General features: G+C 35.3%; 1 protein-coding gene across 17 annotated transcripts in view; it reads left to right on the plus strand.

The window, feature by feature from the left end:
- Ssbp2 (single stranded DNA binding protein 2) overlaps positions 1 to 23,331 on the plus strand; it is a 358,415-nt gene that overhangs the window by 151,209 nt on the left and 183,875 nt on the right. For all 17 annotated transcript variants that reach the window (XM_074077176.1, XM_074077179.1, XM_074077181.1 and 14 more), the window contains one exon: positions 6,050 to 6,134. In XM_074077176.1, the coding sequence (XP_073933277.1) occupies positions 6,050 to 6,134 (85 nt within the window). The remainder of the gene's footprint in view (positions 1 to 6,049; positions 6,135 to 23,331) is intronic.

The raw sequence follows: 23,331 nt of genomic DNA on the forward strand, positions 1-23,331 counted from the left end.
ATGGGACCCTCCAAAAAGTGGTGAAAGCTGTGTATCCCTCTTTCCAGAAAAATGCGCAAGTCCTAAGCTTTCCTGATCATTGTACTTAACATAACCATACCATGGGTTTTAAATCCAGCAGATGCTTGACCTTTTCATCCTTAGTTCTTTATAATCTCTACTCTAGGTTAAGAATTCAGGACTGATATAATGGTTGCCTTTTTACATTGATCAGGAAACTTGTTGCTGTTATTGATGTCTAGGTGATTAGCGTAGGGCATATTCTTTCAGAACTAACTGCTTGCTCATTTGATCAAACTAAGACTGTTGGATAGACCACTTGTAATTTTATGGCTTCTGATTTCTAGATATTCTTAGAGAATATTTGAAATAGGTTTTTTCCTGTTCTTTACTCTCTTTACCAACTATTTAGAAAGTATAAAACTAATGTTGCCATCAATGAAATCAGTAGTAGAGATAAACAAGTAAAAGTATTGTAACAGAAGTATGTACTGGTTACAATATAAGTGCAGGAACAATATTCTCTTCAGTTTCAGAGAGTTAGAAAAGGTTTCTTAGAGAAAGTGAATGTAAGCTGAGCTGAAAGAACTTTTAAACCAGTACTAGGAAAAGATAGAATATAAAAGTAGAGACAAAACCTGGGACTAGATTGTGAAGTTTTGTAATACATCAACGATTTTGTACTATGGCCCCAAAATTTTAAGTAAGGTACATATTATTAAATTTGGACATTTAGATACTCACTTGGAATAAACTTAAGATGGATTAAAGAGGGTTGAGAATAGAGACAGATTAGTTGAGAAAGGATTTGAAATAATTGTCTACTTGAAAGGTGACAAGGTAAAAAAATCCTAGATAAAAATATGTCAAATAGTCTGGAGATGAACAAGGATGCTCCCAAGTTCTAGATTTGAGTGATGGGATAGACAGTGATGCCATTGACTGGGTAAAGCATATATGGAGAAACAAAGGCTTTGGAAAAAAGGACCATACATTAGCTTGAGCATGTTAAATTTTGAAATATTTAGGTATCTTTCTCTCTGTATCCAAAGTAAGTGAACTGGGTCTATAGCTCTGAGACAGTGACATAATGAATGATTTGAGATTTTGCAGCATAGAACTTACAGCAAGTGATGAATTCAAGGAGAGGAAGACCAGTAACCAGGAGAGAATAACATGTGAGAACCAAGAAAGGCATTCCCAGAAGACAGCATTCAACATTTAAGTTCAAATTCATCAGCACATGTAAATAAAAACAATCAAGCAACAGTCAAAGCTTTTCCTGAATTGGGAAGTGAGGTAGACTTGTTGTCTTGGTGAGAATAGTTTCTGTGGACTGGTTAATTATGGTTTGGATTTGAAGTGTTTCCCCAAAAGACTTTGTCCCCAGCTGATGATAGTTGGGATGAATAGATCTTGAGGGTTCTAATTCAGTGGGTTAATTCATTGATGATTTCAGTGTTGAACTACTGGAGAATAGGGCCTAATTTGAGGAAGTCTGTCACTGGGTGGTGGGGGAGTATGCCTTTGAAGAGTATATCTTGTTCTCTGGTTCTTCCCCTCTCTTTCTCTCTGTTTCCTGGCTTCCATGAGGTGGGCAGCTTTCCTTCACCACGAAGGGCCTTACCACAGGGCCAGAAACACAGCTAAGTCACCATGGACTGAAAATGCTGAAACCATAAATCTTTCCTCCTTTAAACTGATTTTCTCAGGTATTTTGGCACAATATTGAAAAGTGACTAACAAATGATAGACATGGAATTTAGCAGGCCATTATAATTCAGTTTTTCTACCTTGAGTGTTAAAGAGAGTAGTGAAAGTGTGTGATGGCATGTGTAGGCATTTCAGAATCAGCACAGAACTGGACCTAACACTTTTGTTTTGAAAATAGAATAGATTTGAGGATATGTATAGACTGAGGTGATAAATCAGTAAAAAAGAGCTTGAGAGGTTGAAGATGTATGAAAGAGAGATACATATGTACAATTAAGCAGAATAAAGCACAAGAGAAATGAGAGCAAAAGGCCTCAGAGAGGAAAGAAATTTCTGCTTTTAGTATAGTGCGAGGACACTATTCCTCCTTGCTTCTGATGTGATTTTTCTAATCATTTATATTTCTTTCCCAATCTGTACCATGCCCAACTTATAAACTGTACCATGCTCCAGTTTATTATATTTACTTGGATGTAGTATCTGTTGAAAGCTCATTTCCTAGTTATACTCTTTAATACCCCCAGCTCTTCCACTAATTTCTTTCTTTTTGTTTTGGGTTTTTTTCCCAGTTGCAGAGGTTTATTTACTTATTTATTTAATTTTTTTTATTGTGGTGGGGGTACATTGTGACATTTACAAAAGTTCTTACAATATATCAAATATATCATACTTTATTTTACCGCCTCCATCACTCCCCATTATCTCCTCTCTCCCCATTCCTGGAATAGTTTCAACAGGTCTCATTTTCCATTTACATACATATATCTACAGTATTTGCACCATATTCACCCTCCTATACCCTTTCCCCACATCCTCCCCCCCTCACTGGTACCAACCCCCCAGACAGGACCTATTCTACCCTCTTGTTCTCTGTCTTCTATTAATTTCAAAAGCAAAAATGCTGAGAAATTTCCTTCCTTTGAGGTTAATATCCTTTTCAACTTGTGGATCTTAAAAACAAAGGCTTTATAAAACTTTATGTTTAAAGTTTTAATCACAAAAATGATGTCTTAATTTAATAATGCAAAAATATAAAGCACCATTTAAAATAACTTTAGGCCTATAAATTTATATTCTAAAACCATATATGCAGTATATAAAACATTGAAGAGAAAATAGACTAATAATTAAGATTATCATGAAAATTCAGTTGGAAATCAAATCTTACCTTCCCTGAACTGGTATTGCATAACTTATCATTCAAATTGAATTAAACAAAGCACTATATAAGACAATGTAGGTGATAAGAAGGAGGAGTGTGATGAGGGTGAGGAGGGAAGAAAGGTATTAACAAGGAAGAATGCAAAAAAGAAAGGTGGTTGGATGATAGAGAAAAAGCAAAATTTAGTATGGAAGAGGAGGAAAAGAATATGGAGGACACAGGAAAGTATGTTGGGGAGAAAACATAAAACAACAATGAAATCTTCCATGACAAATTAAGGTATAGAACAGAAAGTGAGGCAAATTTTACTCAGTTAATAAGGAAACTTCTTTTTTCTGTGTTGTATGAATTTGGTGAGACTTTTCTAGAATAATTTTTTAGTACCTTTAACTTTTTGTTAAAAGTGCTTTTGCATATAACATTGCTTTGTATCTGTATAACACCTGCAAAATAGATAAAGACATTGTCCTCTTCCTTTTTACATGAAGAAATTAAGGAACAAAATTATTTGTTTATGGTCAAATTTAGAAGTAGAATAAATGGGGGAGAGGGGAAGGGGAGAGAAATGACCTAAATAATGTATGCACATGTGAATAAATGAATAATTAAAAAAAAAAGAAGTAGAATAAAAATTTCTTGACTTGTAATCAGCGCCTAATAAGGGATAATATTTCTTAACCTCAGAGCTGATTTAATGGCGCACTATTTTCAATAAGACTAGTTGCATTTGCTTTTTGAGTATTGTGAGTGCAGATTCCATGCAGTGTATATAGAGATTCAGATTTCTCTTTGGAGTTCTGTCTATACTATGACGTAGCTTACTGGCAGCTTCAAGAAAGGTCAAGGGGAAGGCAGTTGCCATAGGATCACCAGGAAATGAGTTAGAGTATGTGGGTCAAAGGTAGGATAACAACTGTTGCTGTCCTATCTGGGGCAAGTATCTGCCCCACTCAGAATAGCTGATGCTGCTCAGATCATGAGATGTATAAACTTCCCACATCAGAATAAGGAGCCTTGAAATTTTGAACTCTTGCTACTATATTCACATTGAAGCAAAATAATGTAACAATTTAGAAGTTCAAGCTCAGCTCTTTCATCAACTAATTCTATGTCTGTGGGCAAATTGTTTAACTTGCTTTAACTTCTAAGACCTGATTCCCTCATCGATAAAATGGGGATAATTAGGAAGGTCAGATGCTGAATATGTGATGCTTAGTATATGATGTTCGAATTAAACACATAATAAAGGTTAACTATTTTATCGTACTTTAAAATATGAGTTTATTACTAATCCAGGAGTATTGTGAAAATTTTAAAAATATTGCTTACTTAAAAAATATTAAATAATCATAAATAATATTGGAGAGGTCTAATGGTACTTGCTAACAAATTAAGAAAATTAAAGAAGATGAGATGTTAAGCTGTCATAATATTGCATATAATATTCTGTGATATAACTAAATACAAATGAAAGACTACATTAAAAAACTTTTGGCTTTGTGGGCTTTGAAGGTCTTTAGGAACATGATGTAAGTAGTTGCAGTGTATTATAATTTACACATACCTGATCTAGGTGGAAAACTTTTAGCTGTATCCTTGAGTATCTATGGGTCTTACACTCTTTATTCCAATAAAGCTATACAGAAGCCAAGTATAACTTGAACAGCTTTTGTTCTCCTAAAAATATTGAAATTTACTTAAGTCATTTTTGTCTTTATTATCTTCTTTGTACTTCTTGCTTATTGTAGAAATTTAATAAGAAGGGAAGTAATAGAGTTTTTCTCCACTTAATAAGAAAGGAAATAAATAAGGCATTAAAGGAAAATGTGGCAATACTCAATCTTTCATGTTTTTCATCTCTGAATGTAATCTTATTTTACTGAGTTGTGAACTTACCTTGTGTTGTAAGGCCTACAGAATGTTTTCTCCTATCCAAAGAGAGAGAGATTCTGATCGATTCTAATTGAGTTTCCTAAGGTCAAAACAAAAGTTCAGGTTCAATTTACCAATTTTATTGTCCTGATATTTACCTGTGCCTGGCTTAAAAATATGTATGATTTTAAGCTTCTATGAAATCTAATTATAGTACTGATGATATTATTAATAGTATGCTTATAATATGGCAGACACTGTGCTTTTGGTATATAATTTAATCTTCTCAAAAATCCCATTATATGGTGGAGGAAATTGTGTTTCTGATCAGTTTAAACTTACTCAAGGTAATCAGCAGGACTGGCTTCTTTTCTAGATATGACCAGTTCTAACACCTATGCTCTTGACCACATGGCTTCATCTGTCTTCCAATTATATAGAGTTGGAAATGTGGAATAAAAAACTTTTATAGATTATTCTAGTTGTTTTTATTTATGACCAATGCTTTTGGACATTTGCTTTCCTGGTTTTTAAAGTACCTGCTAATGCTCATTATTAATGATAAATGGCAGGATGATGAGAGCCTGATGCTTTGTAAAGAGTATAATTTTTTGAATAGAAGATAAAAAAAGGAGTTAGAATGAATTATTTTGTTTTCTAAATCAATAACCTATTTTTGTAATTACAGGAGAAAACAAGAGGAGATTTTAAGAAAATATATTTGCTTGACCAATGTAATTTATTGGCTAGGGTATTGGATTGTGAGTTGGACAGCAACACTATCTTGGGAAAAAAAAGAACCATTTTATTTTTAATGATTAAATTAGGATACTATTTACTGTTTCTCTCCTTCATAGAAAAATTGGGAAGAAGTATTATAATTTTTTCAATTAGTATAAGTCATATAAACAGACAATTGTAAGAATAAATGATTTTTTTGCAAGGCCCTCACCTAGGTTCAATTCCTAGCATCACACAAAAAATTATTTTTAAAAATTATTTTATTCTTTTAGGAAAATATTACTCAGTATTTCTGAAAGATGGCTAGGTGGTATCTGATTTTACATGAGAACCCTTGCCCAAATTTAAATCTTTCAAAGTAATACAGTCCTGAAAAGGAAAAATTTTGTATAGAGAATTTTGTATAGAAATTCTGATTTTGCATGAGAACCCTTGCCCAAATTTAAATCTTTCAAAGTAATACAGTCCTGAAAAGGAAAAATTATGTCTTATACTTTTAGAATTGTGTTTTTTCATATTGGGGTTATATGATTTTTAAAGTTACAATAATTACTTTTTCAGTGTATTTTGGGATCTCTACTGTGCGGCTCCAGAGAGACGAGAAACATGTGAACACTCGAGTGAAGCAAAAGCCTTTCATGATTATGTAAGTGAACATGTGCTTTTATAAAGTTATAGTGTCAATTTTCCTTTTAGTCACTACTCCTGAAAAATGCATTGGGTCATCTGTTCTTTTGCTTTGGTACTTAAAAAATTCTTTCTTTTTTTTTTCCTTGAAAAATAAACTCATAATTTAAAAGTGCAATACAAAGAGGTAGTTAAGGCTCATTAAAGCTTAGAGAGTGGGCATAACTCCAAGCTATTAAAGGTATTATCATTAAACATGTCTGATTTGGAAATTTCAGATTTATAAAAATGAAACAGTAATTATGTTTTCCAGAGGTTTGTTGTAAGATTTCTGAGAATGATAAAGCTCCTTTTTGCATATAAGATTAAAAAAAATGGAAATAGTCTGTTCTCTTTTTACAACTTTGGGTTATATATCATGACTAAATACCCACTCCACTGAATTCAGTTCCCCCAATAAAATTTATTATTGATTAAAGGAAATGTCATACAAGAGGATAGAAAATTCTCGCCAAAAATAAATGTGATTTTTAAAAATATTATTAAGGTAGCTGGGCATGGTGGCTCATGCCTGTAATCCTAGCTACTTTGGAGGCAGAGATCAGGAGGATCAGGGTTTCTAGGCTAGCCTGGGCAAAAAGTTAGTGAGACCCATTTCAAGCAATAAAAAACTGGACGTGGCAGTACGCAGTTGTCATCCCTGCTAGGTGGGAAGCGTAAACAGGAGGATTACCATCCAGGCTGGCCCAGGCATTAAAGCAAGACCCTATTTCAAAAATAACCAAAGCAAAAAGGGCCAGTGGCTCAAGTGTAAAGTGCAAAGTGCTGCACAAGTCTCTGGGATTCAAATCCTAGTACCATAAAAAACAAAAATGAAAAAAAATTAAGGAAAGGCAGTGAACTGTCCTTGGCTTGAGCATTTTTAAGAAGGAATGGAACAGAAAGTACAGTGGGACAATAGCAAGTACCTAAAATGTACCCACAGGGATACTTCTGTAGTTGATAGAGGGAGATATTATTCTGTGTAAAAATCTTTAAAAATCAGAAGTCTCAGAAGGGAAAGAGATTTTGTCCTTTTAAAGAAATTAATTCAGCATTAAACTCAAGAATAGAATTGTCCAGAAATTACCCCAAAGTAGCATGATGAAGAAGATGCTGACTTAAGAAGTGAAAATCTTGAGTACCTGGCAGGGACTGTGTAATTCTTTAAATGTAATTCTTTTAATTCTAAAACAGACTGTGTACTGAAGATTGCTTGTGATTGCTTCATCTGATTGTACTCATAAGCTTTATATGTACTAAACAGTAGCTTCTGGGGACAAGGCAAGTAAAGATACTACTGCACATAAAGAAAAAACAGAAAACAGGTAGATGAGGTAGGACTCAGGACACAGTGTTTATCTAAACACTCTTGTTTTGCTTTTTTACCTTTGATTGATGATAAAAGTAAAGCAGACCTAACAATGAAGAGTATAAGGAATGTGGATAGAGAGGGCACCCCATCTTATCTGTCCCTTACACCAAAGAGACATGCTAGATTTGACCTGTCAGGGGGAAGTTGTTTTTTTAATCTACCTACTAATTTTGACAGCTGGTAGAATTAGATAGTGTCAGTCTTCTACTCTTAAAGGAGTTAATAGTATCTTGCAATATATAATTTAAGAAATTAATCATGTAATTACTTTATCAGAATTCCATTCTATAGAAAGATTTTCCTCATGGAGACTTTGTGGGGAATACTAAACTAATTTAGCAACTTTTCTAGAAACATTAGATAAACCATTATTACACTTTTGTAGTCACTTTCATCATCTTAGCACTCACACAGTACTTTCAAATTTTCAGAGAGTATTTATACTTACTAGATTTAGAAATCCCCTTAAATCTTTCAAAGTTTTAAAAAAAATGAATATTGGTCATAGGTAGTGAAATGAGAGTAGATTTTAAAGGAAGAACAACTTTTTACTATGTAGCTTGGTCCTAACAAAAATGTAGCTTAGAAAAAAGTTAGTATTTGGATTTTATAATACATTATGAACATTACAATACATTATGAAAATCTTTTATCAAGTGTTTAATTTTATCTTAAATTTTAGTTTTAAGAGATGTAATTTCTTCTTCCATGGCATTTTTATTGTATCTTCAAGCCAAATTCTTTTCAGTGGTAATGCATCTCCAATTTTTTAAAATTAGAGGTTGGAGAAAGAATAGAATTTGACTTATATAATTTGCTTTCTGGAGCTCACTTTTATGGTCATTTTTAAGATGATTTCCTGAATTCTTAGTAGCAGATAATTTCTAAAAATGATCAACATTTTTTATATGTAATATGTAAATATAGAGGTTTAAAACACTTGGGAAAAGAAAATGGGAAGGGTGGGAACAAGTAATAAGATTTTGGTAATATTCTAGAATCTCATTTTCCTTTATTAAAAGCCATTATTACATCATTCCTATAATAGTAATTAATTTATACCTACTGAATTTTAAGGTAGTTTCCAAGGAAGCATTCTGCATAAAATTTTCTTTAGTAACAGAAACATTTCTTTTCCTTCCCACCTCCATTTCTCCTGCCTTCCTTCTATTCCTCCCTTCCTTTCTTCCCCAACCCTCCCTTTTTTCCTTCCTTCTGTGTTGGGGATTGAACCCAGAAATTCTGGGTTCAATCCACAGGGCCAAAAGCCAAATGTTACACACTTGCATGTGTAAATTCAAATACTCTTAAAATATATTATGGTATTGTAGTTACCTTTCATCTATATAATTGAATGTATTATGATAAATTACTGTTAAAAAGAAGTAATAGAGGCATAATAAAGTCCAATACTATGTAATCCCATTGACAAATAGACTAAAATGTTAATACTTGGATGATGCATGTTTTTTGTCTATATGTAATTTTCAAATATCTATTATATTAATTTATTCAGGAAAGTTACTTTAAAAGTTACTATTTTTTCACCTTTCAGTGAGCTCTGATTTCTCTTCTGAAATTGAAAGGTAAAAAATTTAGAAAAATGAAATTTTAATTTTGAGGTGGCAATGTATCTTTCTTCAACTATGTTACATTCATAGACATTTAGCATTTTTTCATGAAAGGCATCTTTTTTTTATATGTGTACATACTGAGAGATACTAATACACTAAATAATTTTAAGCCATTGGATATTTTATTTTTAATTATTAGGTATAATTGACATACAAAAAGCTATAGATATAAAATGTTTATAACTTGATGTGTTTGGAAATAAGTATACAAGCCATGAAACTATCCTCATAATCAATGCTATAAACTTACCTGTCACCTCCTATCCCATTTTGTGCTTTTGACTTTTATTTTTGCAGTAAAACTACTTAAGATATACTCTCTCAGAAAAGTTTTAAATATATAAAACAGTATTATTAACCACGTACCCTTTGTTGCACATAGAGTAGATCTCCAGAACTTATTAACATTAGATGATTGAAACTTTGTGTCCCTTGACCACCACCTCACAATTTCTCCCTCTCTTCAATACCTGGCAACTACTTTTGAGTTTGACTTTTTTAGATGCCTCATATAACTGAGATTGTGTAACAGCATTTGTTCTTCTGTATTGGCTGATTTCATTTAAAGATACCCTACAGATTTATCTATGTTATTGCAAATGGCAGAATTTCCTTTCTTGTTTAAGGCTGAATACTATTCTATTATGAATATATACATTATATCTTCTTTATCCATTGATAGATACTCAGGTAGATTCTATATCTTGGTGATTATGAATAATGCTGGGATGTATGTGGAAATAGATATTCCTTGAAGATTCAGTTTCTTTGGATATATACCTAATGTGATACTTCTGGATCAACTGGTAAATCTATTTTTAATGTTTTGAGGAACCTCCATACTGTCTTCCATGATGGTTGCCTCAACTTATAGTCCCACTGCTGGGGGCATGGTACAAGAAGAGTGCCTGCCTCATAAGACAAAGGCCCTGAGTTCAAACAGCAGTACAGCCAAAAAAAAAAAGTTTCCCATGAATAGTGTACAAGGGTTCTCTCTTTCTCTATATCTTGCCAAAACCTGACCTTCATTGTATAATTTTTAATAACTTTTTTGTAATTATTAGTCCAAAGTCATTTTTGGCTTTTGATATTTAGTTGTATGTTTTTTTCTGATCATTGCATGTGGAAGTATGGATGGATGTTTGTCACTTTATTATTTTACTTGTCAAATTTTTATAGATGCAATGTTTATTAATATCCTTTTCCTCAAAAACTTACTCTGTGCATACTTATGAGAAAGGAGAAAATATTTTGGATGTGTGAAATCTTAATCTTATTGTATTTATACTTTGAAATATAGAAAGTTAAATGTTTGGCATCTGTATACAATGTTAAATGTAAAATAAAAATACATTTATATATAAACAGTTAATAGTGTGTAGGGATGCACTTTTGAATGACAAAGCTATGAAATTCACAAGGAAATGACTACAAGTCAGGATAAGGTTAATTTTGGTAGGTGGGAAGAAGTTGTGATTGAATGGCCTCATTGAAGGGGATTCTGAGATGGGTGGCAAAGTTCCATTTTCCTTGACTATGGTGGTAGTGACCAGTGTGTTTACTATATAATATTTCATAATATCAGAAACATACTTTGTGTGGTTTTCCATATTTTTTTTTACTTTAAAGCATAGTTAAGGTAATTAACTTCAGAAAAATAATATACAGAGTTATTTTAATGTATTTCCAGCCATTGTTATAGTCCATCTTTGAAAACTGGTGGTAGAAAATTTAGGAATGATTTCCAAAGAAATCCAAGTGTGTTTCTTCTCTGCTATGACACATATTATGAATATGTCCACCTGTTGATTTTCTAGAGGAGAATGGAAAATCAGATCAGAAACATATTTTACAAGAGAAGACAGAAATTTTACTATAGAATGATCATATTGCTACATGGTTGGGAAAGAGCTAGCTAGTAGTATGGTCCTGACTTAAAACCAGGTTCATCTGAGTTATGAAGTTATATATTATTATTGAAAACAAAAACATCAAAAAATACATGTTAACTTGTGAAGTTTATTGAACCAGATTTTGTTTTCTTCCATTAGTGTGTGTTTTATTTTACTCTGAAATTATAAGCATTGCTATTACCTGGAGTTAATTTTTTCTTGACTTTTTTCTGCTATTATTAACATAGAATTGTTTTATTTGACTACTCATTGTGTCAATATATACTACTAAGCTTTTAAGAAAAAATAAATATGGTGACTGTAATTTTAGTCTTTTGGTGTGAATGGAAGATTGCTTCACTGCCTTAAAGCAAAGATAGATCAGAACCATATTACTACTTTAGTGTGATGATAGTGAAATCGCATTATTACAGTGAGTTCTTTGAGAGCAGAGAATTAGATTCCTTCTTCCTCAGAGTTTGTCAAATAACAGGTGTTCACTAAGTATTAATAGAGTGTAGAAGTGCATTAGTTGGGAAACTAGGAATGTTTAAAATCACTTAAATGTTCAGGTAAAATAATAAGCCTACATAATAATTGCTGATAGATAATAAGCAGCTGACTTAAATTCTTGCCTAAGACAGTGAAACCTCTAGAAATATGCTACTGGTTTGTAGAAGTAAGTTGTATTTTGTAAATGGCATATTGTGCTATGCAAATAAAATAATAGGAGATGGACATTCTCAGAGATAGTTCATGAAGAATTATACAGAAAATCATGTACAGGCATACCTTATAGATATTGTAGATTTGGTTCTAGAATATCACAATAAAGCAAATCTCCAGATTATGTGAGCCACACAAACTTGGTTTCCCAGTGCATATAAAAGTTATGTTTAGTCAGGCATTCTGGTGCACACCTATAATCTTAGCACTTGGGAGGCCGAGGAAGGAGGATCATGAGTTTGAGGCCAGCCTGGGCTACATGGCAAGACCCTGTCTCAAAGAAAACAAAAAAGGTTATTTTTTACACTATACTATAATCTACTGAATGTGCAATAGCATTATGTCTGAAAATGTATATAACTCAACTGAAGAAATCTTTCCTGCTAAAAATGCTAATGATATCTGAGCTATTGGAAAAATGGCACCAATAAACTTGCTCAATGCAGGGTTGCCACAAGTCTTCAATTTGTAAAAACACAGCATCTTTGAAGTGCCATGTACTGAAGCACAATAAAGGGAGGGATATCTATGTCATTGTAAGAAACTATGTCTGTAGAAACTACCCCAAAGAGTTAGGTGCTCCCTTTGCTAATGAATCTTAGAACTTCTCCTGTATGTACCTTGCATCATCATTTCTGTATATTAGATGTGATTTATACATGTCCTTAATGTCCCTGAATATTAGATTTTTATAATGGAATGTTCTTATGATAACTTCTGAGCTTTATCAGGAAATAGACTTTGTCTTATTTATCTCCTCCCTCCCCATACCCAGCAAGATGCTTGATTCAAATATATATTTGGTGCATATGTAAATTAATGATTAAAGAAAATATTATTGAACAAACATTTACCTGTTCTTATTTTAACAAGCGGATATGTACTTATTTTGGTGACTGACAGTGCAGTCTGTGATCAGAAGACTTCCAGAGTCCTTGTGTCCCATAGGAAAGAGTCCATGGCAGGTCATGTGGGTATAAATGGAGTTTGTTAAAAGTTAGGGAAGGGAAACAGGTGGAAGCAAGGAAGCAGAGAGAGCATGCTTCTCTTCTCCAAGTGCTATTAAAACTTACGATAATCTATGAGAAGGGAGGAACCAAGTAATTCCCATCTACTAATTAATGAGTAGGGAGGGGTTTAGGTGGTTCCTGGGCCAGGTGAGGGCAGTCCCTGAGCCAAAGCATGGTCAATCTGAAATGCAATATTAAGTCATATATTTTCTTATGAGTCTTGAAATTTTCCTAATTTTAGCCTGCCTCATTTTTCCCCTGAGAGAAAAGATCCCCCAAAAATCTTTGTGAGGTTGCTGAGTGGATAAAGTTCTCTTTTCTTCTGAATCTGCTTTGAACTGACAAGGGGCAGCAGACTCTATCTGCAAGGGGGAAATTGTCTCTCCTACTTCTTTCCCTTTGGACTCATTTGGACACAGTGTCTGAATTATTGTCCAGGACAGTCAAGGTTTCCCATGGAGATCTAGGTTGTTTATGGAGATCATGGTCATCTATAGAGATCCTTAGTCCTGTTGCCTAATGATTTGGGTCCTAAAGGCTTCTATTCTAGAAGAGATAAATTTGGTTTAGAAGGCATGACCCACACATAAACAATGATAGGAGCATCAGAAGAGGCTCTGCCAGGTGTAGCAGGAAGGGTAAGGAATCTAACTCATTTTGAAAAGTGACAGTTTTATGGTTACTTTTTCTATAGGTGTTTATATCTACAGCTATTTTAAACTCTTAGATGGCCCTCTATTTGGACTGCCACTGTAGTGGGCAGTTAAGGACTAACAGGGTTCAGGTGTTCCAGGGGGCAGGTGTCAGTCCAATTAGAGGGTAAACATCAATAGGAGTCAGTTTGGTACAGAAAAAGACTACAGTGTCCCTAAGCAGAAGTTAGATACCATTGAAAGGTATATTGTCTTTGCTTAAACAGAAAGCCTTGGCCAAAGACATGAGTTTGTCTTTTGCCAGAAACCTAAAAGGCTTAAATATTAGAGCACATGCATAAGAGCCACTTTTTAAAATCTCTCAGCTTTGGTTACTTTTAGAGGTCTGGCATAATTGACTTTATCTAGATCTGGAGAAGTCCCCGCATTTGTGTAGTTCTTTTGAACTGTCTTGGGTGGCTAAATGCCAGTACTTGTTCCTCTAAGAAGTTGGGGGACTCTGACCACTTGGGGATCACATCCCCTTAAACTGTTTCTCTGAACAGTTGCCTTCTGAAGATTTTGCCAGTTTGGAAGTCTTGTCCTTCAGAGTCAGGAATATTCTCTCCCAGAAAGTCAGATTTGTCCCATGAAGGAGGGGGAGTAACACATCAAGCAGACCATAAGTCAGTGTCAATGTGACCTTTCTGGCCAAATTAAGCAACAAAGAGATTTATTTAAAAAATGGCTCTTAGGCTGGGGTTAATTAATTAATTAGTTATCTGTCCCAAAGGCAATGTACTGACACCTTTAAAATGTTGTAAAGTGTCAACAGACAATAGTTATTAAAGTTTTACAAGGAAAATACAAAACGACCCCAATACTTAAGAATGTCTCTACTGGTTGAAAGATAAATACTTGTCAGAGTCCTTTTCCATGAATTTGTCTGTAAATGTTTTAAAAGGATCAGAACTGTAATGACAAAACTTAAAGTAACCATTGTTAACAGTTTAGCAATTAACATAATAGTTTAATTGCTTTTAATTGTATATAGTTTATTAAACCTCTTATTACAATTTGGAAAAGAGGCTGAGATACCAGCTTGATATAATGTCTTTGTATAACTCTACTTTAGAGGGCTTATATACTTGAAGAACATAAAACACCTAACATATAATGGACCCAGTAGCAGCATCATAGTTTAAACTTTGAATTTTGGTTAGGTAAAGTACATGTTAACCCTAAATTTTCCAGTGGTTAAGGGAATGCAGTGTCAATAATCCCAGATAGCCCCTATTTTAAAGTCGAATTGCATATCATATATATAAAACAAGTTTATCTAGCCAATGTCAGATAAACCACTGTTTATTTGACAAACAGATGTTTGGACTAAATGACAGAAATTTTAGCATTTGTCATAAACAGCATAAATGTCAAAGATTTATTAGATAGAATGTACCTTAGATAAAAGAACTATAGTTGTTTACATGCATACACTTTTAACTCTATAAATAATTTTATAACATTTAGATACACATACAAGACACTAGCAGTATTAGAACCATTTAAAAGAATTATTGCTTGATTTAAACTTAGTTTCCTTGGTGTTACCAGAAAAATACCTTAGGGTTTTTGTGTCTGGCAAGAGACTAATTTAGGCAGGATGTAAAGACTCATTGTGTTTGATGAGGTTTTTTTTTTTAACTTTTAAAATAAACAATTATTTTATTAAATTACTTAATAAACAATAAACATCAGAACTATCATACACTGGGCAAAGAGGCTAAGACCAAAAATAACATGTAAAACAAAAAGATAACAATATAAAGAAAGATAATCTGTCGAGTATTGAAAAGGAAACATCTTAATACAAACTTTTGTAACCAATAATCACATTTTAGAAGACCCCAATAAAAATTTAAGGTTTTATCATCCCATCTCGAGGGGGAACTTTTTGTTTGGTTTTGGTAAAATTTTGTATCAGTCTACAGCACCAAAAATCCATTACAGTTATTTTGATAAAACAGAGCCCCTTTTTAAAATACACGTTAGTACCTTAAATTTTGACCTCAGAAAACTCTCTAGGCAAACTTTAAACTATAGCCAACTCAGTTGCATACATATAAACTCATAAGCTGCAAGCCCTTAATTTGTATCTTGAAACAATCTTTATTAAAAAAACCCGAACTTAGATAACACTGTTTTTAATAAAACTCTTAGCAATCTTATACTTAAAAGACTCAAGAAGAAAAGTAAATTAAACTATCTTTTTTTTTTTTAACAATAGCAATCTATAAGAACATATGGGTTAACAAACCTAATTATAGAAGAGTTAAATGTAAATTATACTCGTGATAGAATGAAACAGATTATTGTTCATTTTTTCTTTTAGTCCTAAGGCAGAAGATAGTTAGGGCTGGTTGAGATTAGAACTTTAGATAATTTTCCAAATAACAGTTTTACACATTAACTTTATAAAAGTAGTTTAAGAATCATCCTAAAGACACACATACACACACACAGAGACATACACACACAGATATTCTGACCTAGGCATGCCAAAAAATGTAAATATAAGCATGCATATATGAGATCAAAAAAGAAAAAATTCAGGGTCATAAGTATATAAGTAGGAGATAAACTAAGATATACACAGACAGCACACAGTGACACACAAAACAATCACATTAATTCAGAGTGCATTCTTAAATCATTTCTTGTCATTATTTTAGTAGGTAAGCCAGATTCTTAAGTAGTTTATAACAGATCTTTAATACAAATACCCTCTCCTTTGCCCAATCCTTAAAAGATTAATGTATTAAAACTATACTAATTTAGAGAATTTTAACCACAAGTTAGTTATAATTTTCCTAGAGAATGGCAAGATGGTGTCACCCATGAGTTTCCTATCCCTAGGGAGTGGCAAGATGGCATTCAACATGTGGTAGTTCCATCATGGTGGCAGCATTTCCTGTGACCACATGGCCTCTCCAAAGGGTCTTTCAAATGAAATATAAAGACACGTTACAATGCAACATACAGGGCCAAAAGAGCCCTATTATAGGAAAAAAAGACATCTCCCCCCTGAGAGATAGCTGTTACTGCCCATATGAGTTAGTCATCTCTTTTAGATTAGCAGGATCAAAGCACTCCTAGCATTTGAGGATACAGCCAAGTGAATAAGTTGGCTTCCCCTATCCTGGCTGGTGGCGAGAAAAGGGAAAAGAGAAGGAGGATATTACTTTTGGAGAGAGGGCTAGAACTTCTGAGATCCACAAGGCATCTCTTTTGCATCAAGGAAGCCTCCAATACAGGTCCTTTCAACCTGTTTGGTCAGACGTCTCTGGAGTGAACGAGCAGCAGGATAACCTGACTTTGAGTCCACCATTCTTCTAAGTACCACCTCTCCACTCCTTCATGGGGCTCCTGAATGGAATGCAGATCCTGAATGCTAACCCAACTATTATCCTAATGAAGAGACCAAATAATCGAAGCAGACTAAGGTAAGATTTGAACTCATGGCCTCACACTTGCAAAGTAGGCATTCTGCCATTTGAGCCATTCTGTGAGTCCTTGTTAGCTTTTCCAAAGAAAGGAGACTTGGAAACTATCTTTAGAATCTGGTAAATAATCCCATTAATCCCATCAGTGAAGAGTGCCAGCCACTTACTGGTGGGCTCAGGGCATGTGTACTTGGGCCCCGGGAAATGTGACCTTGGGGTGAGCATTTCTGTGACCCCTGCAGGCCATGGGGACAAGGAGAGCACAGGCAAGAGTTGGGACCAGGTGCCCACAGCAATCAGAGGCATGTTAGGTAGACTGGCAAGGGAGCAGGACAGGAGAGGAAGAGGAAGAAGGCTGCACATATATGGCAGTCATAGGAAGGGGGTTCGACCTGAGGCCCAGGGCCATGGTCACCGAAGCTGGAGCCTTTCGCTTCTCCAGGCATTCACAGCGGTGGTGGCAGTGGCGGTGGAGTGGCGGCCTTAGAACTGGGCCATTCGGGTGATCAGTTTTAGGGTGCGCTGCTTCCTCCTCTCACCAGCTTCTAGCCCGCGGCTCCAGTGGCCTGGGTTCATTGGGTCGGGTGAGGCATGCCTCTCATTTGCCCTCCAGAACTCTGTGGGCAGCCTGCAGCACAGGACAGATTAGGGGATGGAGGATGGATGAAGAAAGGGGCCCAGCCCAAGTGCCTGGTGCAATGGACGCCATGGCTGGTGTTGCCCAGGGCTCTATGGCGGTTGAACATCCCCCAGCCATGTGCCTGTCTGGGCTGGGTGGCTAGAGACCCTGGTGCATGCTCTTTGCACTTTGGAATTTTTGGGAGAGCGAGCCTATACCTATAAACTGCAGGGCGGAGGCTGTCACCACAGACACTGAGAGGTGGGGCCAGAGGCCTGGAATGCAGGCACCTAATACAGGGCACAGGATGGGGAAGGGATGAGAGAGAAGTGGAAAGAAAGAAGGGAGGAAGACGGTGGCAGGAAACTCCACACATCAGGCAGGGGGACACTGCTGGGTCCCATGGTCCTGACACCTCCCAGCTGCATTTCCCAAGGACAGAGCTCAGCCTGTTCCCCTGGCTGTGGTTTTGGAGAGACAGAGGCCAGAGTCCAGAGGAAGAGAAGAAAAAAAGAGTAGAAATGACCCTTTAATATATAGAGTCTGGGAGCTCACAGTTTCTTCTGGCTGGCTTTGCCACATGTTGTCAGGTAAAGTTGCAGTCTGTGATCAGAAGACTTCCAAAGTCCTTGTGTCCTGTGGGGAAGAATTCATGACAGGACATGTGCATGTAAATGGAGTTTATTAAAAGTTAGGGAAGGGAAAACAGGTAGAAGATAGGAAGCAGAGAGAGCATGCTTCTCTTCTCTAGGTGCTTTTAAAATTTATGCTCATCTATAAGAAGGGAGGAACCAGTTGATTCCCATCCAATAATTAGAGTGGAGAGGGGCATGGGTGAATCCTGGGCCACGTGAGGGCAGTCCTGAGCCAGAGCATGGTCAATCTGAAATTCAATAAGTCATATATTTTCTTATGAGTCCCAAACTTTTCCTAATTTTAGCCTGCCTCAGTTACAGGAAGCCCATTTAATACCACTTTTATTCACTTTATAGTGCTGGGTAGGGGTGCACTGTGGCATTTACAGAGGTTCTTACAATGTATCAAATATATCATACTTGAATTCATCCCCTCCACCATTCTCCTTTACCCACCCCCCCATTTGAAAAACAGTTTTAACAGGTATTTTTTTTTCCATTTACATTCATGTGTACAAGTATTTGCACCATATTCCCCCTCTTACACACTTTCCCCACCTCTTTCCCCTCCCACTGGAATCAACCTCACTTTGTATTTCAATACAAATTTACATAGAACAGCAACTTGTAAAGATATAGCACATGAATCAAAGCAGGTAGCAGAGGCTTTATATCTTGAGTGACATGGCATTGGGGAATACAGCAATGAACAAGATGGATATTGTCCCAGTCCTCATGGGCTTAACATTTTCAAGAGACCTTTTCTCAAGACATCTGAAATACTGGACAGATGGAGTGGCTCAAGTGGTAGAGCACCTGCCTAGCAAGTATGAGACCCTGAGTTCAAGCCTTAGTACTGCCAAATAAATAATTAAATAGAAAGAAACCTGAAATACCAAATAGTAAACTACATGTAAGAGATACAGTATAGTCTTACATTGTTGGATTAGTTGAAGTTTAAGCTATGTACAAATGTGAAGAGAGATCAAAAGTACACATAGTTTGGTGTGTGTTTGGATTTTGTCATATTGTAGGCATTTAGAATATTCACAAATGAATTTGTGGTGGTAATGTTCCTACTCAGTCCATGAAAATTAGAGTTCTTAACCAACTGGGAACAAAAGAAGTTGTATTTGAAGTTGATTAAGATGGTAAAAATTTTGAAGGTGTGTGTTAGTGTTCATCAGTCAATATGTAGGCAGGTAAACATTATTAAATATTCTGAAATTTGTTTTTTGTATTATTATCTGCCATATTATTTCTACCCTTGTTTTTATTTCCTCAAGGATCTAGTTTAATTTCTTTTCTAATACACAAACTTTGTAAAAATCGTCATATATTGTTGACAGCATGAGATAAATTGTTTTAGTTTTGTTTTTTTGTTCTGTGTTTATGTAAGCTGTGTTTACTTATGTCAGTTGTGTCTCTGTTCCTAGTTTGTCATTTTGGCCCAGGATTGTTTCTAGTTGGCTTCTTAGTACTGTTAATAACTATATCCGCTATTTTTCCTATTTCTTTGATTCTGACATTTCCTATATGATAATATATTATTTTAATAATCCAGTGGGAACACAAAGGGAGGTGACCAAGGGAACTATCAAACACTGTTGGAAGAACTCCAGTTCAGAGTCTTCTACAGCATGATTTACAGCATTATATAGACATTGAAAAATCCATAGAGAAAGAAGTGAATAAACAAGGTGGAAAAGAGATGAAGAAAAGAATTGGATGACTGTTTATAATTTGTTTCATTCTGAAAAAGAATCCATCTTTTCACAGTATGTATTTTAAAGGAACATCATAAGCCCCTTTCTCCTACTTACATGTATTCTTTTTTTTAATTAAAATCTAATTTCTGATGAATATAAAAAATGAACAGGGAGGGCCTTTATTCTTTATTATAGCATATATTTCTAAGTAAATATTAAGAGATCCAAAAATTCATGAATTAAGACATTATAGAAAATAAGCTATTTCAGATGTTATTTTATTATTTATTTATTCGATTAATTAGCAAATTCTTTTTGCAGTACTGGAGTTTGAACTCAGGGCTTCACACTTTCTAGGTAGGTGCTCTACAGCTTGGGCCACACCTCCAGCCATTTTTTTCCTCTGGTTATTTTGGGGATAGGGTCTCACTTTTTGCCCAGTCTGGAATGGACCATATCCTCCTATTTTATGCTTCCTATAATAGTTGGAATGACAGGAGAGTCACCCTTTCCATTTCGATGGGTGTCTCACCAATGCCTCCTTCCCCACTGGCCTCAAATAGCAATCTTCCCTGTCTCAGCCTCCCAAGCAGCTAGGATTATAGGCATGAGCCACCAGTGCCTGGATATTTCAGATATTTTAAAAGGGAAAAGTAGAAATGTGTCTATAGATGCCTAGGATTTGTAGAGTCATATTTCTGTAGGCACATTTACTTTCTAGTTTTTATATACAACTTCATTTAAATGGTGGTATTTGGAGCAACTTATAAAAGTGAAAGTGCCTCTTACTTTTTTTTTTTTTTTTGTCTTGACCCTGTCGCTCGTGGTTAAAAGGGCCGCTCACGATCGGCAGGCGCCGCCCCTCTCCCTTCGCGCAAAGGCAGCGCAGCCTCTTACTTTTAATATGTTTTCCCTTTTGAGGGAAACAAGCTAAACAGCACTGGCAAAACTCGTATTTCACTTACTCCAAACTAGTTTTCCATTGGTTCTTTTTGATTTTGGTGAGAGCTGATAGGAAGGTTAGTGATTCATGTCTCTCTAAAGTAAGTAAGCCTCTCGCAATTTTAAGTACTGTGTTTTTGACAGAATATATAGTAGCTGTTGAATCGATGGTTACTTAGTCAACAAGTAATGAACAGAAATGTAGTGATGCAACACGATTTTGTACTGATAAGAATGGGATATCTGTTTTCATACTTCATGAAATGTCTGTCAATTTGATTGTACTTATTTTTCATATTCGGTGCTTTATTCTACATCAGTTTGGCTTGAAACATTCTCTTTTTTCTTGAGTTCAAAATCACACAGAACTATTCCTATAATGCAAGGAATTATTTGCAGCCAACCATAGTAAATAGATATCTGTTCTCAAAGATCAGGTGCTAACTTTGAAATCTTTGAACTCTAGCAGGAAAGTTTCAGAATCTTGAAAAAGAAGGTACCAATATTTTAAAGATTGGTTATCAAAGCTAAACTTAACCTTAAAAATGTGTGTGATATATTGTATTAAAATATGTAAATTTTTAAAGAAAAAAGAATACAACTATCAACCAATGTGACTATGCCGTGAAGAAGTTTATTACTTTTTATTTACTTATTCTTTATTATTGTTGTGCTGGATGGGGGTTCACTGTGGCACTTACAAAAGTTCTTATGATATATCGAATATATCATACTTGAATTCACCCCCTCCATCATTGTCCTTTATCTCCCCTTCCTCTTCTCAATGTGTATCCTTCTTCCATTTATGTACATGTGTACAAAAGAGGTTTATTCTTGAGGAAAGTGGTTTTGGTAGACCTAACTTAAGATCATTTTTTTGGTAGGGTTTCAACTCAGGGCCTCATCTACCACATGAGCCATGATCCAGCCCTTTTTTGCTTTAGTTATTTTTCAGGTAGGGTCTCATAGGTTTCTGGTTTGTTTTTTATTTTGTTTTTGTCTCTGTTCTTTGGTCTGTGCCTCAGATCATGATACTTGCATTTTCAGCCTCCCAAGTAGCTGGGATTATAGATATAAGCTACTCAACTCAGCTTGACCCTTTTTATATTATTTCTTTATTAACTCTGTTTTGAAAACCCATTTTTTTCAAATGGCTTTGAGGTTATGGGAGGCATAAAGATTTAGAACTATTTCTCCCTCAATTGGCTTATCTGTTTGGCATAATACATGAGCTATATTTCCAGAGTTAATCGATTAGTGTAATATAAGTTGTAATTGCTATGTTGTATGAGCTTAGATACTGTAAATGTGTACTGGCTTTTGAATGATTATTAGGATTTGGATAAGAAAAAGCATTTTGGGAGAATATCAGAGAAACTAGCTGAAGTCGGGAAAGTGTACTGTGTTGCTTGCTTTTTTTTTTTTTTTGGTGGTGGTGGTACTGGGGTTTGAACTCAAGTCAGGTGCTCTGCCACTCAATCCATGCCCCCAGCCCTTTTTACTTATTTTTAAATAGGGTCTTAGGTTTTTGGCCTCTGATTCTGCCTCTTATTGCAATCCTCCAGTCTATGCCTCCTGCTGTAGCTGGGATTGCAGATATGATTACCATACTAGGTTTGTAGGTTGAAATAGTATCTCAAACTTTTTTGCCCAGGCTAGCCTTGAACCTCCATCCTCCCAAATTCTGCTACCCAAGTAGCTATGGTTACAGGTGTGCACCACAATATTGGAAAAATATAGTGTGTATTTAAAGAATCAAAAGCAGAACTGTGGAGCACAGTAAAAAAAATCAAACACAGAATCAATGCCTACTTAATAGTTGGTAAAATTGTGAGACAGTAAGGAGACTATGAAATTATTCCACTGAAAATTTGTTTCACACTGAGTTTCTTAGACCCTTCGAGTGCTTGGAAAGAACTATTAACAGTGCTCAGGAATGAGAAGGGTGAGAACACTACCAGAGATGTTCTTGGCCTCTTCTGCTTTTATCAAAGTAAACGGTTTTCATTCTCTCCAGTTTCTCCTGTTTTCTCCCTCTAAGTGGCATCTTCCTAGAGCTTAAATGTGGCTTGAGTGTGTGCTTCAAAGGTTCAAATGCTGGCAGGTTGATCCCTGTGTGGCAGAGCTGAAGTAATGGAAACTTTAAGAGGTAGGGCCTAGTAGAGGTAAGTAGGTCATGGGGCGTGACCTTCAGAAGAGATTCCTGGAGTTCTCAACAGACCTTGCCAAGCCCTTTGGATGACATTATCGCCTGGTGTCCTGTCTCTTCATGTGCTCTCTTCTACACATGCTCCCCCATTGCAATGCCATCCACCATGAGGATCACCAGAGATGAACTGATAGAGCTGCCTGACCATGAACTTTTAGCCTCCCAAACTGTGAACTGAATAAACCTCTTTTCTTTGTGTATTACCCAGCTTCAAGTATTTTATTACAGCAACAAAAATGGATAAACCAGTTACCCATGCCATAGATGAATCTTTTTATTCCACTTATTTTG

Source organism: Castor canadensis, chromosome 6 (genome assembly GCF_047511655.1).
Source record: "Castor canadensis chromosome 6, mCasCan1.hap1v2, whole genome shotgun sequence".
Lineage (NCBI taxonomy): Eukaryota > Metazoa > Chordata > Mammalia > Rodentia > Castoridae > Castor > Castor canadensis.